Raw genomic sequence first — 17,774 nt, forward strand, 5'->3', positions numbered from 1 at the left:
TGATACGGATTCAGGATTCACAACCACTTCATGCCTTGTCATCTGATCTGAGTCATTCCCTGTAGGAGGATCATGTGTTGTGTATGAGGACCTTAAAGAGTTTGATGTGAACCTAAGTACCGCTTGATTGTGAGTAAAGAGTTCAAGTTTGCTTATAGCTTGATAGAGGGGTAGGATGCCACCTTTGAAGAAGTAGACTTAGATGCAGTTGAAGCCTAAAGTTTTAAACTATTGTCCAAGCCCCATTAATCGCTGAAAGTGGTAATGGGTACTAAGTTATCGTTCAGCCTAATGTTTCTTTAGAGATGGAGCGGTTACCCATAGCAACTGTTTGGTATACCTCCCATTGTCTTTATTTTTATTTTTTTATAAATTTATTTACTTATTTTGGCTGCGTTGGGTCTTTGTTGCTGCGCATAGGCTTTCTCTGGTTGTGGCAAATGGGGGCTACTCTTCGTTGTGGTGCACCGGCTTCTCGTTGCGGTGGCTTCTCTTGTTGTGGAGCATGGGCTCTAGGCGCACGGGCTTCAGTAGTTGCAGCATGTGGGCTCAGTAGTTGGGGCTCACGGGCTCTAGAGTGCAGGCTCAGTAGTTGTGGCACACGGGCTTAGTTGCTCCACGGCATGTGGGATCCTCCCGGACCGGGGCTTGAACCTGTGTACCCTGTGTTGGCAGGCGGATTCTTAACCACTGCGCCACCAGGGAAGTCCTCCCATTGTCTTTAGAAAGCTTTTAGCTTCTGCCCATTTATCCCAAGTCACAAAACCCACTTAGGTGGGTTGTGTGTTTCTTAAGAGAAGCTTCCTTGTAAAACAATATGTATATAAGAAGAGTTTGTGATAGAAAATCCCAGCCAGAAAGAGATTGCAACCATGGTTATTTTGGATTTTTATCTCTCCAATAGATAAAGTAGGTGTCTCCAATCAGATTTTAGCCCGTGTTCTCCAGCTTCTGATGTTGCTATCACCCCACCCACTCTCTGCCACTTTTTAAGTTCTGGCCTAAATATTTATTCCGTTGATCCAAGGTTGGACAAAAGTGAATTTAGAAAATCAAGGGGAAGAAGCTACAAAGGCTTAGAAATTAACGCACAAAGCACAAATTTCTTATTCTAAGATGATAACAGATAATTTGACTAATAAAACTTGTTTTCTGTCCTCACTCCAATATGTCATAACCACATTTATTACCTATTAATATATGGCCTGATCTATCCATTCCCACTGCCAAAGAAATATATTTTCTGCATATTCAGAAGCATGTTCTTCATGTTGAACCAGTTGTTGATGTTTTGGTTATTTGGAGGGTTTGTTTATTTGTTTTTAACAGTGTGAAGGATCCTTATTCTGGCCTCATTTGCAGACAGCCATCATTGAGCTCAGGGTAGTTTGAGTAGAAAAAAATCTAATTCCAGCTCTGGTTACTAATTCCTTTCACATCTCCTGAAGGGCCAGCTCACCCTCTTTCAGCTCTCTAGAAGGCCTGTACAAACTGAAATGGAATTCTGATAAGGGTGGAGAGACTCTTGAATTAGCTCTCCTGGAAATTTAGAGTTGAAGGGCGGCCATTTAGATGATGATGAGCCCTGGAATTTTAAGGTCAACAAATCTGGAGCCTGAATGTCATGTGTGGGCAGAGGACATTCTTCATAGCAAATAAAGCAATCAACCAGAAAAATGTAAAGGTAACTGCCGAGAAAGAGTTACCTTTCTGAAATCTTTGCAGTTCTCATCAGGCACAGCTCTGCTTCTGAAATCTTTGCAGTTCTCATCAGGCACAGCTCTGCCTCTCTCTATTTACTTCATGTCTGTGCAATTCCTGTGTTCTTCTTCTTAAGCTAGTTTGAGTGGGTTACTATTCCACAGAATCAGATACCACTAAGGTATAGTGTAATACCTTTTGCGAATTTTAAAGTCTTAAAAAGCTAAGGACCTGAAACTATACTACACACAGTTTGTTCAGCGTAACAGAGTATTGGTCTCAAATCAGCATCCATTCTATACATTCGTTGTTAATATGAGGAAGTAGTCTAGAGTGTGACAAGAATATATGCTTAAGAATATTCATCACATTATTTTTTATCCCGTGTTAAAGAAAAGATTGCCTTGTACATCCATAGTATGGCGTGATTTTATTGGCTGCAAAATACAGGGAGTTTTTAGTAGGAAAAATGGTCATACTATGTCATGGAAAAGAACCTATATCAATTTGTATCTAAAATATGATGGCAACTATATAAAACTATATAGGAAAAAAGATGAGAAGTAATACTTGCCCATGGCTGATAGGATTATGAATGGGTTTTTTCCTGCTTTTTATAACTTGAACTTTACAAATTACCCCTGCTCCACCAAAATAAAGGTGGAAAAGAAAGGAAATACACCTCCCAAATCTGTACTTAAATTTCTGGTAACTCAGATTCATACTCCCTTAGAATTAAAAAAAATTTTTAACTCAATTGAGCTTTGTGGTAGAGGAATATTTTTAAAATATTCCTGGAAAAACATTTCTTCCTATTTTGTAGAGGCATTTGTGTTTCTTTAATGTGGGTTTGGTGCTTGAGGGCTGTAGACTTTAGGAGGGTTCTTTACCAACCTGAATGAGATCAACAAAGCAGCTACAGCTCGGAACACAGTGCTTATCACATACAGTAAGCCCGCAATATTGAGTTGATTAATGTATAAATGCAGCTCTCATATCACTTTTTGTGAATGATACTCAAAGGCATATGGTTAGGCGAACGCTAGTTCAGTGCTTTGCTCACTTGAATGCACATAAGACTCACCTAGGGAACTTGTTAAAATAAAAGTTCTAACTGTGTGTGGGGTGGAGCTTGAGATTCTGCTTTCCTAACGTGTTCCTAGGTAATGCCAGCACTGTTCTGGGAATTGCATTTGTCCCAGTTAAAAAGAGGTGCAAAAAAAAAAAAAAAAAAAGAGGTGCAGTGATTACCCCAAAATGGAACTCCAACTTGAGGAATTCCATGGTAATTAAATCTTGTTATGGAACAGTATTACAAAATGGGAAAATAGTTGTAATACTGTAGCTTAAATCCTTGGATTTTAGCTCCCAGATATATTGGAGTACAGGCATGCCGTATTTCATAACTAAATACCATTGTGCAAAGATTGTTAACTATTTGTAACGGCAAAGCCAGTAACTATGTTAACTAAGTTCATATTAAGTTGTAGTCATGGTATATTTGGGAAAAGCCAGAACATTAAAATTGATTTTTAAATAAGGATAGTTATATTCAGATGCACAACATGAGAAAACGGTGCCAATTTGGGGTGAAGACTGAGAAATTTTCAGATTATCATTTTCAGATAATTTTTTAAGTTATCATTTTTTCATACTTGAACTATTTTTCTGGGTGTATCATTAAGTTGGGCAATACTAAAGTTGGTTGCTTTCCAATAGCTCTAAGAGAAAGAAACCTACTGGAAAATTACAAGTGGAATCCTGTTAAAACATGCCTGAGTGAGATTTAAAACTTGGCCTTTGCTCAAAGGAAATCTTGCTGTAGTAGCCAGGAAATTTTCCTAAAGCAACTTCCGTGACTCTTTATTTAATCCTTATCAAACAATTACGTTGACCTCTGCAAAAATTTCTTTTTCCTTGGAATCCATCATTTTTAGGGACAACGTTCTGGAATTACATTTATCTAGGTTCTACATTGCAACAACAACAAAAAATTCACATTTTATTTGTTGCCAACACCAGTTTTCTTGCTCCAGTGGCTTTTCCCCAGCCACCGGGGAATCACAATGTTTATAAATTGGAGAATCAAAATTCAGATAAGTAAGGAGGGTTCAGTCTACAAAATGCCAAAGCTACTGTTCAATTGATCAGACTAGTCAAACTGTCAGACATTGTATAGACCCAAAAGGCATTGAATTTTATCTCACAGTCACTAGGGTTGTGTTTAACCCTCACTTGGAGACTTCCCTGGTGGCGCAGTGGTTAAGAATCCGCCTGCCAATGCAGGGGACACGGGTTCAAGCCCTGGTCCGGGAAGATCCCACATGCCGTGGAGCAACTAAGCCCATGCACCACAACTACTGAGCCTGCACTCTAGAGCCTGTGTGCTGCAACTGCTGAGCCCATGCATCGCAACTACTGAAACCCACGCACCCTGGGGCCTGCATGCTGCAACTACTGAGCCCACTTGCTGCAGCTGCTGAAGCCCGTGCTCTGCCACAAGAGAAGCCAGCATAATGAGAAGCCCACGCACCGCAATGAAGAGTTAGCCCCTGCTCACCGCAACTAGAGAAAGCCCTCGTGCAGCAGCAAAGACCCAATGCAACCAAAAATAAATGAGTAAGTAAATAAATTTATTTTTTTAAAAAAGAGCTACTTGAAACCCACTAAACTCACCAATAGGTAAATTGTTTTTGAAATAAACAGTTTATAAAATACTCTGATGTCAAGAAAAATCAAAGATGTCTCCTTCCACACAAAGGAACTAATACTAAAAAATGATTGAAAGAAAATAGATTAAAATTAAATTCAGAATATGAAATTGAAAAGTTAAAGCGTCCCATTATTTTGAGAATTGTGATAATACTGAACCTAACTAAATGGTGTTATTCTAACGTTACTGGTGTGCTCACTGGATAATGTGCTTCCTTATTACTGCAGATATGGGAATTTCCCATACACAGAAACTCAGTTGTAACAGTTGTTCTTAATAACATCAAAATGAAATTGTTCTTTCTCCACATACTTTATTGTGATCGTTGTGACTCACATCCACACACGGTTTTGAGCACCATGGTCAAACCCACAAGTCCGTGTTCCTAAAGGGTGGAATGCAGGCTCAGACCTGGGATTGTGAGGAATTCTCCACTGGATTGGAAATATAAAATAATTAAACTGGTCCTTCACCACAGATGGTTTGAGAAGTACTGGTCTTGAACATTGCGTGCTACACAGTAGGTGCTCAGAATTACTTGCTGAATGAAGGAATAGATAAAAAGGTGCCACTGGTAAAAAAAATTTCCTCATACTAATGTTTTGTTGTTGTTTTAAAAAGGGCTTCAAATGCTTGGCTTTTTATTTATTTATTTATTTATTTATTTATTTATTTATTTATTTATGGCTGTGTTGGGTCTTCATTTCTGTGTGAGGGCTTTCTCTAGTTGTGGTGCGCGGGGGCCACTCTTCATCGCGGTGTGAGGGCCTCTCACTATCGCAGCCTCTCTTGTTGCAGAGCACAGGCTCCAGACACGCAGGCTCAGTAGTTGTGGCTCACGGGCCTAGTTGCTCCGCGGCATGTGGGATCCTCCCAGACCAGGGCTCGAACCCGTGTCCCCTGCATTAGCAGGTAGATTCTCAACCACTGCACCACCAGGGAAGCCTGTATTGTGTGTGACAGTTTGTTTACTTGTTCAGTATTCATCCATTATCTGTAATAAGGTGAATGAGAACTGAGTTAGGAGTCTTCTACCTGTTAGCCATGTTATCAATACATGCCAGTCAGTCTTTCTCTGCCTTTAAAATTTCCTCATTCAGCTTCAAATGAAACAGCGAATGTGAAAGTACTTTTTCCTTTTTTATAAAACCGGGTTTTACAAATGTGAGGTTTCACTGTTATTAACAAACCTTTTTTTTTCTTTAAGTATAAGTTTCAGGTGTACAGCATTATACTTCAACATCAGTATACACTGTAAAGTGATCACTGCCACAAGTCTAGTTACCACCCATCACCGTATGGTTGAGCCCCTTCACCCATTTCTCCCACCCTCCCAACCCCTTCCCCTCTGGTAACCACTAATCTGATCTCTGTATCTATCAGTTTGGTTCTGTTTTATTTTGCTTGTTCATTTTTTTGTGTGTTTTTGTCTTGTCTTGTTTTTAGATTCCACATATATGTGAGATCATATGGTATTTGTCTTTCCCTGTCTGACTTACCCACCCATGTTGTTGCAAATGGCAAGACTTTGTTATTTTTTATGGCTGAGTAGTATTCCATTGTGTAATACATATACCACATCTTTATCCATTCATCTGTCAATGGACACTTAGGTTGTTTCCATTTTTTTATTCTCTCTAAAACCTAGCATCACTACACTTCTCTATGAAATATGAATTATGAAAAAACTAAAGAATATTGGTTAGGAACATAAAACTCAGGAAGAGAATGTTGCCGTGAAATAAAAGCTGGTCTGACTAGCCCCAGTGCTCTCTTGGCTAACACTCTGCACATCTTTGTGATGTCCACATTGTATCACAACAATAATAAGAATCCCTCAGACTCCTGGAGTGCCTTTTGAACTATCCAACAGAGAATAAATTATTTTTGATATAGTTTTAGTCAAGTGTACTTTACAGTATTTTAACTCTTTAAAAATTATTCAATATGGCCATATGGTACCTGCATATTAACCAGACAATATTATTAACCAAATCTTCCTATTCTCCAGTCATGCCAGCAAAAGTTGATTAAGTACTATAGATGCCCACATATAAGGTGAGGTTTTCTCCAAAATTATCAGAAAAGAGAGTTGCTTTGTATTTGGGTCTTTACAAAGTCAAATTACAGAGTTCTCTCTCAGTTACATAGCTTTGAGAGCAAAGTACTGTCTTGGGAAAACATTACCATGGAAATCACCTCAGTCGATGCTACTTTTAAATGCTTGTAGAGGTCACCTGAGAGAATTGCTAGAAAAGATAGCAAAGAAACAACATGAATTTAATAACTTATTCTTCATAATCACTAGTATAGATATCAATGTAAACAAGCCTTTAAAGATAAGTTTAAAAACCAATACTGTATATGATTATGTTGCAAAGATCAAGTGTAAATACCTATAAGATGCACTGGATATCACTATTATGCAGCTGAATAATTCCCATGGGCATCTGTTATGGGCTGAATTGTGTCCTCCCCAAATTCGTATGTTGAAGCCCTCACCCCACAGTGCAACTTATTAAAAGATAGGGCCTTTAAAGAGGTAATTTAGGTTAAATGAGATCATAAGGGCTGGGCTCTAATCCAGCATGACTACTGTCCCTAAAAGAAAAGGAAGCGACACCAGGGATGCATGTATTCAGAGAAAAAAGCCATGTGAAGACACAGCAAGAAGGCGGCCGTCTGCCAGCCAAGGTAAGAGGCCTCAGGAGAAACCAAACCTGCTGACACCTTGATCTCGGACTTCCAGCCTCCAGAACTGAAAGAAAATAAATTTCTGTTGTTTAAGCTGCCCAGTCAACGGTACTTTGCTCTGGCGGCCTGAGCAGACTAATACAGCATCCTATATGTTGATTCAAATGGTGGAGTTTCCCAAATGGGGTAGATGGAAGTTCAGATTATGTGCCCCAGAAACCTGCCAGATGGTTTAAAGTGGCCTTGCTCATGAGGACAAAGCAAGTGGCAAAGATGTTTGTGAAGTTTGATTGAAATTGTTTCATAAAATAAGCATGAAAAAGGTAATGTTCTAAAAATATTTTTTAATACTAAAAGTTGACGTTCAACTATTTCATCTATATTCCTTTACGTTTTTCTACTAGAGTTTGCTAAAAAATCTTTTTTTTTTTTGATGAGCTTTTATTGGAAGAAATGGGAGATTGCCTTGTAATTAGGCTTTCTGCAAATTTGGGTCTTTTTAAAGATTAAAGTATAGCCCTCATTAAGAAATAACATATTATTTAGTATAGGGATCAAATTAACTTTGGAATAAAAATGGCATTACTGTGTACAGAATTTAGTTGAGTTTCAAACAAATGCTGTTGGGATAAGTTTGGTAGGGGTTGATCCTGTAGATATATGGTATGAATAGCTATTTGTTTTTTAAATAATAGAACACTCTCCTTTATCCCATGCTCTTACATCAGTGGCCATTGTTTTCTGGTTCACAGAAAATGCTGGTATTCACTGAGTATAAATGGAGATGACCAGTGATGTGCTCCCGTTTCTTTTTTCAAAATTCAGAAACCGTGTATTTCTCATCCTAAAGAGTTACAGGTAGTCCCAAATTATGCATTTCCTTGAAAAGTTTATGCAGAAAAAAAATCAGTCTATTCCCAAGTTCCTCAGTGAAGATATCACATTACTGACTTCACTTTGAACTTGGACATGCTCCAAGGTGGAGATCCATGAAGCAGCAACTATTAAACAGGGAACACTTACACACACGTTTTCTAGGCTAGTTACCTCTATGACAAAACGGACAAAATGCATGCATATACCCTCTTCTTCAAAGTTTCCCTACCAGGGAAATTTCCTACCCAAATCAGAAGCCATTGCACCCAGTCAAAAGAGCTTTTCTGGTGAAGAGGTAAAACCTCAGGAACCACAAGAGGTAAATAAAAGGAGGAATATTATTATTGCCTTGTATTGAAATCAACATGAGGAGATGCATATAAAATAGGTAAGAGGCTATAAACTGAAGTATGAATTTTGATCGAAGTGGGGTTTAGGTGCATGTATGTTCTATGTAAATGAACTTTAGGTGCTTCCCAGTTCCACCTGGTCCAGAGAATAGAATGACACTCACCTAAGGGACATGGTTCGTATGAATAAGCATTTAGGGTCTAAAAGAGGTTGAACCACAGTGTGCCCACCTCACTGGCAGCGTGCTTTTCTAGGGGATCTCGGTAACAACTATCATCAGTTGCTATGGGTGTTTATACCTGCAGCACTGAGTATAATGCTGTGTACACAATAGGTGGTCAGTAAGTGCAAATTAAACCAGTAAGTGTCTTGTCAGTAGTTTTGGAAAGATGGAGAAGGGTGGGTGCTGTGAACTTTCTTTTCATCATAACCTTAAGTTATTTTTCATCATTCAGGTATTTCTGTAGTACAGATAGAAGAATGTGAAATTTATAGAATTACAGGCATTTATGAGAAAATCGACCAGTATATTAAATTGAATAAGATGTATGCAGCTGGAAAAATGATTCTGGAGTATTTATCAATGGCATGAGTGTCAATCTTCATGCTCACGTAGCTGCTCCTCTGGCTTTTCCTCTGTGGGGAGCTCCTGTCCGAGGCCAGCGTCAGCTGCACCATCATCCTGTCTGGCTTGTCTCCGTTCTCGGGCGTGTAGTTGCCCAGGTCATTCACCTCCCCATCACTGTAGCTGCCGTCCAGCAGGACCGCGTGTGGCTGAGGCAACCCGCAGGTGCAGGGAAGCTGCGGACACAGCAAACGCACGTTGGGATGTGAGCTCAGCATCCTCTCTCAGAAGCCCTTCCAAAGAAGCTGCCTAGTGGAGAGCATTGCCTTTTTCTAGTTTTTATTATGGGGTTGGGGGAATAACGGTGGTGGCACAGTAAACATTCTAAAACAGCAGGTAACCCGTCAACTGTTAGGAAACATCACGTCATATCAGAGACGCACAAGAAGGTTCATGATCAGATAGTCGGCATGTTCTCCATGAGATCATAAACTGATATGAGCCCTGATAAAAATGTTTACAATTATTGCATGTGTGTGTGTGTGTGTGTGTGTGTGAGAGTGAGAGAGAGAGAGAGAGAGCGCGGCGGGGTTGGGGGGGGAGGGATGGGGGGGAATTTGAAAGGTGTGGCATTGTGGGGATAGTTCCTCCTATGTAGCTAGAGTTTTCTGGAGGAGATAACCATTGAATTGCAGACAGGAGGATGAAAGGGAAACCAGGTAGGAGGGAAAATGATCTGGGAAGTGATGGGAGATGTATGAGGTCACATGTGGAGGAAAATTTCCTAGAATGGAGGATATGTTTCCCTGGAAGCTTTTATATATATATAAATATGTATAATATATATTATATGTGTATATATATAAATATATATGTATATATATTTATATATTAATGTTTATTGAAGCATTTATTATAGTGGCAAAAAATGGAAACAATATACTGCCCATTAATAGGGGAATAAATCATGTTACATCCAAGGCACTTATTATTATACCACTATTAAAAAGAATGTCTTGGAAAAAGAAATTCCTGGAAGCTTCTTTTATGATACCTCTATGTTCATAAATCATTTGTTCCACTGTGTTGAACTGCCATTTATTTCTATCACTAAACTACCAACACCACCAAGATTAAAGGGACCACGTCTTAGTTAACTTGGCTTACCAGCTCCTGGTATATGGTAGGTGCCAAATAAATATTTGAATGAATGAAAGAAGTAGCCCAGAGTAAATTTCACACCGTTTTTGTTTGCTCTTCACACCAACCCATGAAGTAGGTGGAGGAGGGGGTGTCATTGTCCCATTTTACAGAGGAGGTTGGACCTGGCCAGGGTCCAGAGCTAGTCCAGGCGCCCATTCCAGGGCAGACACTCCAGCTCATGGTAAAGTCACCTTCTCCTGCGGCTTCCGCTCTTTCCTCTCCTGCACGGTGGTCAGGTAGTTGACGGCCGCGTACTCCAGCACCGAGAGGAACACGAACACGAAGCTGACCCAGAGGTAGATGTCCACGGCCTTGATGTAGGACACGCGGGGCATGGAGGCGTTCACACCCGTGATGATGGTGGACATGGTCAGCACCGTGGTGATCCCTGCAGACACAGTGAGAAAGAAGCATGGGTTTGTCTTTCACCAAACCCACTGGATGGCTTCGTGCCTCTGTTCTTTCTCCCAGCTGCTCCTCTAGCCTAGAATGTCTCCATCCCTGCCCCCTCTGTCTAGCAAACACCTGCTCACCTTTCCAGTTTTAGCTTTTATGAAGCTTCTCCTGTTTCTCCATCCCCCGTGCTCACCCTCTCCCAGCTGTGTCCCTGCATCTTCATCACAGCCTTTGCATCACTCTGTTCTTCGGCAGAGAGCCCCTGACAGGTTGGCAGGGTCTTCCCATTCAATTGCTCAAAACAAAGATTGCCGGGGACTTCCCTGGTGGCCTAACGGTAAGGATTCTGGGCTATCACTGCCCTGACCCGGATTCAATCCCTGGTCGGGGAACTGAGATCCCGCAAGTCGCGGGGCACGGCCAAAAAATAAATAAATAAAATAAAAATAAATGAATAAAAAAACAAAGATTGCATATATGAGCAGGTATGTATATTTCTTGTAACTCCTTCTCCAAAAAAGGGAAAAAAGGTACACAAGTTTTATTTTAATCTTTGTGCCCTTGTTGCTGGTGTAGCAGTCCTGGGCCTATATTACCAGCTGTCAGGGCACTTCTGGCAGAGCCCCATCCCACTATGCTGCACCTGGCTGCGCATTCTGCCATGTTGACTTGAGGACTCAGTCAATTTTACCAAGAATGATGTTAACCTCATTTATGGGAAACAGATTTTTTAAACTAGAATGTTTATTTATTGAGCACAGTAACTGTTCAAGCTACAGAACAACCGTTAAAGGCCAGGGCATCTGTCAGTGGAAATTTCCCCAAGATTTCAAATTAAGCTCAGAACATTTGCTTGGCAAACACCAAATCACAGCGGATTGGGGTCATCTTAAGGGCCAGCGCCAATCCTATTCCACTAAAACCTGGTGGGTCATCTCTCCCTTGAAGCTCCTGGATGTATTAGCAATGGTGCCGTGTGCGGAGTGGGTGCGATATTTAAAGCGGGGAAGAGAGTTGATAGCAAATAGCTGTTGATGGAAGGCTTGTAGAATAGGGATTCTCAGACTTGAGTATGTATAGGAATTACGGGGGCGGGGTAGGGGGCGTGGTCAGTAAAACAATGATAATAATAGCTAGTTCGTGAGCTTTTTTTATGCGAATTAAGTGGGATAATGTATGTAAAACAGCCCAATACTTCACAATTAGTATTAGCTGTTACTATGTTACCTTATGGATTGAAAGCAGTGACAGACACCAATGATAAGGTGTTTTTATCTTTGTGAACTAAGGCAAAAGATCACAAAGACTTGATCAACAGATCAATGAGTAAGAAGAGGAAACCAGTCAAGACAGGAAAAGGTAATAGATGTGCAAGAAAGTGGAAAAATAACAATAAAAAAAGAAATTTGGACAAGCAATTTAAAAAAGCGAGACTTCCTAAAATCTGGTTAGTTTTCTGACTTTAACTTGAAGAATGTGGGACTTCCCTGGTGGTGCAGTGGTTAAGAAACTGCCTGCCAATGCAGGGGACATGGGTTCGAGCCCTGGTCCGGGAAGATCCTACATGTCGCGGAGCAACTAGGCCCGTGCGCCACAACTACTGAGCCTGCGCTCTGGAGCCTGCGAGCCACAACTACTGAGCCCACGCGCCTAGAGCCCAAGCTCCGCAACAAGAGAAGCCACCGCGATGGGAAGCCCGCGCACCACAACGAAGAGTAGCCCCCACTCGCCGCAACTAGAGAAAGCCGTGCGCAGCAGTGAAGACTCAATGCAGCCAAAAGAAAATAAATAAATTTCTAAAAACGGAGAGATAAATTGAAGAACAATTTGCTTACAATAAAGTACATAAATCCTAAATATTGAGCTCAATGAATTTATATATTTCTATAACTACCATACAAATCAAAATATAAAACATTTACAGAAAAAAAAATTACTGGGGGAGCTTGTTCCAAATGCAAATTCCTGGTCCTCTCTCAGAGCTTCTGATCCTGTACACGTAGATGGGACCCCGGATTCTTCATTTTAAACAATTTCCCCCAAAGACTGTCACAAAGATCCCTTGGGCCACCTTTGGAGAAACCCCATTACAGAATGTGACTTTCTTAGGCAGGTGGGCAGAGAAAGCACCACAGACCAGGACCACCCACCCCAGAACTCAGCTCTAACAAGATTAAAGATGAGTTGTTTACATGGGAACCTAGAAACAGCTTTGCTGCACAGATTTTTTTTTCTTTTTTACTTTTTTGGCCTCTATGCTTTTGGGATCTTAGTGCCCAGACCAGGGATGGAAGCCGGGCCCTCAGCCATGAAAGCACAGAGTCCTAGCCATTGGACCACCAGGGAATTCCTGCTACATAGATTCTTAATAGTGGCATTTTACCTGTGAATGAATAACAAAGTTTTTCCAAGTTATAATACCAACAGGGGTTCAGGGCCAATTTGGAAAGAATGGTTTTATCTGGAAGGAATTACTTGTATTTTCAGATATCTGGAATGTGCACTTGAGAGGTTTCTTACCTAAAGGGACTCTGGCGGGCACAGCTCTGCGGTCGATCCAGAAGGACACCCAGGACAGCATGACCATCAGGGTGGCGGGAAAGTAGGTTTGCAGCAAGAAGAAGAAGATGTGGCGACGCAACGTGAAGTTAATGTAGAGACGGTTGTACCAGCCTGGGGGACACAGGAAGAAAAGAGAACACACAGCAGAGCCACTCAGCTCCTTCAAGGACAAACTTTATTCAGAGAATCATAAATGCCTTAGATGCTTCCCTGGAAACTTACCCTACCTTTATAAAGGGAAGTGAGAAAAAACATGGAACAGAGTGATTATACGATAACTCATACCGCATGGGTGAGTCCATCTCAAGGAATTTTGGCCCTCGTTCTGTACGTAAAGGGAACCAGGCCATTGAAGACTCTTGTTACTCAAACTACAGCACAGGGCCCAGCAGTACCGCCATCACTTGGTTGCTTGTTGGAGCTGCAGACTCTCGGGCCCCGCCCCAGATCCTACTGACTCAGAACCTCCTTTTAACACTCCTCTCCACATGATTCCTGTACACGTTAAAGCTTGAGATGTATGGATTTAACAACGCCCGTTGGATTTCTTACGGGGGAAAATATGTTTGAAGTTAAAATACCAAGCTAACTACAACAATGCATTTAGGCTATGCTTTAGCTCCACCCTGTTGTTCTTTACAAGGAAAACGTACAGGGAGGAGTCGAAAGGAACAGGAGAATGGTGGAAGGAGAGGAAAAGGCAGGATAAATTTGACATGATGAGGGCTGAAAATAAAATGGGGACTTGGCAACATTAACTAGAAAACTTCGCATCCAGGACAATTTTAGTGCAACGGTTATAATTATAACAGCTCCAAAAAGTGACTGTGGAGGTGCTTCCGGACTGCCTGTGTCCTTCTCAAATTCGTGTGTTGAAACCTAATCCTCTATGTGATGGTATTTGGAGGTGGGGCCTTTGGGAGGTGATTACATCATGAACGGGATTGCTGCCCTTATAACATGTGTCTCGGAGAGCTCCGTCGCCTCTTCCCCCATGTGAGGACACAGTGAGTCTCTGAACTAGGGAGCGGGCTCTCATAGACACTGAATCTGCCAGGACCTTGATTTTGGACTTCCTAGCCTCCAGAACTGTGCGAAATAAATTTCTGTTGTTTGGAAGCTACCCAGTCTATGGTACTTTGTTATAGCAGCCTGAAATGGACTCACGCAAGGAGGAAGGTCAAAATGCTAAGAGTCAAAGGAATGGGGGATCCCCCAAAGGACCAAGACTGGTGGGTGATGTATGCAAAAGCTAAGAGACGCGGGATCGCCACGTGTTGGAAGGGAGCAGTGCCCTCTGTTACATATCAGAGAGACTCAAACGGTGGTACTTCTCTGGGTAGTCAACCATGCGATGTTTTAGCAACAGAAACTGCATAAAGATTAGAGCAAAATCAGCCTGAAAGGTAATTGGTCAAGAAAGAGGCAAGGGTTGGAGAGAGTGAAGCTCAGCTGTAACCTCAGCGGCCAAGAGGAATACCACAGCGCCTGCCCTCAGGCAACGTCGGGCGGTGGGGGGTGGGGTGGGGGGGAGGGTTGGCAAGCTTGCCCAGGCCCTTGGTTCAGAAAGCAACAACATTGCCCACAGAGAATGACCAATGACGAGTAGTTCCTGCACCGTGGCTCACCAAGAGGGTCGTGCAAGCCGTATGGTAGGAGGGGATTGGTTAAGGGAGAAGCACTCAAAGGGGCTGAAGCCAAGAGAACGTGAACGGAAAACAATAAACCTGAAATTGGACTATTTCTTGCCCATAGGAGAGGGCGCTCTGGGAGTTATATCAGGGTGAGATTCCTGCTGCTAAATGGCGATGCTGTCGTCTCAAACAGACCTCCCCATGGGGTTTATGTTGGAGCCCTTACCAGCATTTTCTAGGTTATCACTTCTGATGCTTTGGAAGTATCAAAAAATCACCCCCACCCAATGCTCACCACCCTCTAGACCTGATCTAGAAGTCCAGATCCTTGGTTTCAAATCCAAGTGGCACAGGCTCTGCTCACTTGACCACAAATTCACAGGCTTTCTGAGATGGAGGATGCCCCGCCCCTCTCTTAGCCCCGCCCCCACCTGTGCTGCTGTAGAAGGCCAGTTTGGTGGTGGTGTGGAACTCCTGGATGAGGAACTGGGAGAGTGAGATCCGCTCATCTGTCTTTAAAGAGTCATTGCCTTTCTTCCAGTATAGCATGAGGTCGTCTTCCGTGTAGGCATCTGGAAAGACAGAGACAGCGTCAGACGCCAGGAAAGACGACGAGCCTGTGAGGCTCTGTGGGGATTGGGATAAGATGGTCTGAATAAACAAACCGCAGTCTAAATGAAGCAAAAGTAAATCCAAAAAGACAAATCTAATTCTCCTCGGCCTTCCAAAAGTCATCAGGGCAAAGCCCTCAGGCCTAAATGATCATCATCGCTGCAAAAGCGCTCACCCCTCAATTCAGCCTCAAACCAGATGAAATTGCTATACTTGTAGACCAGAAACTACAATTTGCTCTTTTAAAAAATTTGTTTGCAGGTTAAATAGCGGCAACATTTCATATGGTTCAGCTTTCTAAACCATGGGTGATTTACACCTTTCTTCTTTCAAAGGGTGACGATGCATTATTGATGGCAAATACCTTTGTTCCTTTGTTGTTCTTTTCTTGTTTTTAGCGGCATGTGGGATCTTCCCGGACTGGGGCACGAACCCGCGTCCCCTGCATCGGCAGGCGGACTCTCAGCCACTGCGCCACCAGGGAAGCCCGGCAAATACCTTTAAACACTCTCTCAGGTAATAAGGGCTGCATTCCAGCAAGAAAGGACCCATAAAGAGATGCAGCAGAACAAGTTCCTTCTCTGCAGGCTTCCGGTTGCTCCGGCCCGGGGTAGAATCAGAGCGATTCCCCTGAGGATTGCTTCCCCTCTGGCGCTACGCTTCCCCACCCTGCCCACCTGGCTGAGCACACCACCTACCCCAGCCAAGCAGACCTACCTGCTGCGGGGGCAGAACTGGGATAACACCCTCAGGGGTTGCCGGTCCAGTCTGCTCGTGTGTAAACAGTTCTTTCTGGGGCTCCCTGAGGCTCTATTTTATTCCTCTTTTATTCTGCCTCTAACCCTTGACCTGTGTGACGGCTGCTTTCACGTGTCCCCTTGGCCAGGCTATAGTAAGAACCCAGTGATTCAATCCGACACTAATCCAGGTGCTGCTGGGAAGATGCTTTGTAGTTGTGACATCCACAACCAGTTCATGTGAAGTAAAGGCGATGACCCAGATTAATCTGGGTGGGCCTGATCCAATCAGTTGAAAGGCCTTAAGAGCGGACCTGAGGTTTCCCAGAGGAAGAAGACATTCCACCTGTGGGCAGCAGGGTGGGCTCCTGCCCGAGAGTCCCCAGCCTGCCCTTCCCCATGGCCCGCCTTGCAGGTGATCGCCGAGCCCTACGCTCCGGTCCCCTGTACTAACTCTCTCCCTGTGTATCTCCTATGGTTCTGCTTCTCTGGTGGAACCCTGACAGATGCTGCCGCCTGGGTATTGTGGGGAAAGCAAGGTTCTGGAGCCAACGATTAGTCCTTCACTGTGTTACGCCCCTCCTCTGTGTAATGGAGATCACAGGGAGCTTGGGAGGATTAAAGGACAGAGCAGGTGGAAAGCCGTGGTGCAGGAAGCAGTCACCCCCTTGGTCCTGGGGTTTATTCCCCCTGGTCCCACACTAAGCGTCCTGCAGAGCTGTCCATGCGGCCCCTGCTACATGGGGGTCCACGTCCCTGCGCTCCTTGGCCCTGGTTGACTGGAGCCAGGGGACCCCTGCTGCACCACCACCGCCCGGGGAGGCTTACCAAGGTGCCCTGGGCCAACATGACTCCTTACGGGACTTTGACACAGGCTGAGACGTGGCAGTGGGTGTGTGTTGGTTCGGGAGAAGTATAGGAATGGGAGTCATGCGAGGGTCCAGACTGTGCCCATAAGAGGAAACGTTTTGGCAGAGATTGGGGCATGGGGGCAGGTTCGCAGAGAGCTAGAGATGCCAGCGGCTAGTCCTGGATGCTGCCGCAGCCTTGCTCTTCCTGGGGCTGGTGTTTAACTTTCCAGGGCGTGTGTGTGTGTGTGTGTGTGTGTGTGTGTGTGTGTGCGCGCGCGCACCAAAGTTCAAAGCCATTGCCATGGGCATTAAAAGGGTCAGTTATGGGAATAGAAGGTTTGAGTCCCAAATTTGTTTCCGATTTTCAAACTTACCCCAGACTTCGCTTCTATCTAAAAAGTCATTTTAAAAGCATAGGCACGATTAGGAACACGTCCTGCTCCTGTTGAGGGTCAGAGGTGTTTAGAGTAACTTCAGATGCGTGTGTGGATATCCGGGCACAAGTCTACTCACAGCTCTCAATTTCGAGCGAGCACGTTTGTGTGTCCAGGGGAAACCGGCTGAAGTCCATGTTGCACATGGCGGTCACTGTAACCCTAGAAACAAAAAGACAAAATCCAAGTGTGCAGAGGCTGCAAAGTACAAGTGCAAAATGATAAAACAAGCAGAAAGCCCTCTGCTTCCTCCCAATACAACTGCCTCCTTCTTGTAATTCATAAGCAGTGTGCCAGGATTTAGAGAACCAAGCATCTTATGTGTGATACCCACATTGGAGTACTCTTGGGTGTTTATGTTTAACCCCAGGGTCAGTGTGGGGAAAACAATGATTGCACTAAACTCCTATCACATGCAAGCATTGTAGTAAAGCAATGGTCTCAT

General features: G+C 43.2%; 1 protein-coding gene across 3 annotated transcripts in view; it reads right to left on the reverse strand.

Moving 5' to 3' along the window:
• Positions 1-6,039: 6,039 nt before the first annotated feature.
• Positions 6,040-17,774, reverse strand: part of GABRR1 (gamma-aminobutyric acid type A receptor subunit rho1) — a 42,560-nt gene continuing 30,825 nt past the window's right edge. For all 3 annotated transcript variants that reach the window (XM_079939775.1, XM_079939776.1, XM_079939774.1), the window contains 5 exons: positions 17,409-17,491; positions 15,127-15,267; positions 13,020-13,172; positions 10,295-10,491; positions 6,040-9,136 (listed from right to left, as the gene is read on the reverse strand). In XM_079939775.1, the coding sequence (XP_079795901.1) occupies positions 8,843-9,136; positions 10,295-10,491; positions 13,020-13,172; positions 15,127-15,267; positions 17,409-17,491 (868 nt within the window). In that variant the 3' untranslated portion in view covers positions 6,040-8,842. The remainder of the gene's footprint in view (positions 9,137-10,294; positions 10,492-13,019; positions 13,173-15,126; positions 15,268-17,408; positions 17,492-17,774) is intronic.

The sequence above is a fragment of the Stenella coeruleoalba genome (assembly GCF_951394435.1).
Source record: "Stenella coeruleoalba genome assembly, chromosome: 12".
Classification (NCBI taxonomy): domain Eukaryota; kingdom Metazoa; phylum Chordata; class Mammalia; order Artiodactyla; family Delphinidae; genus Stenella; species Stenella coeruleoalba.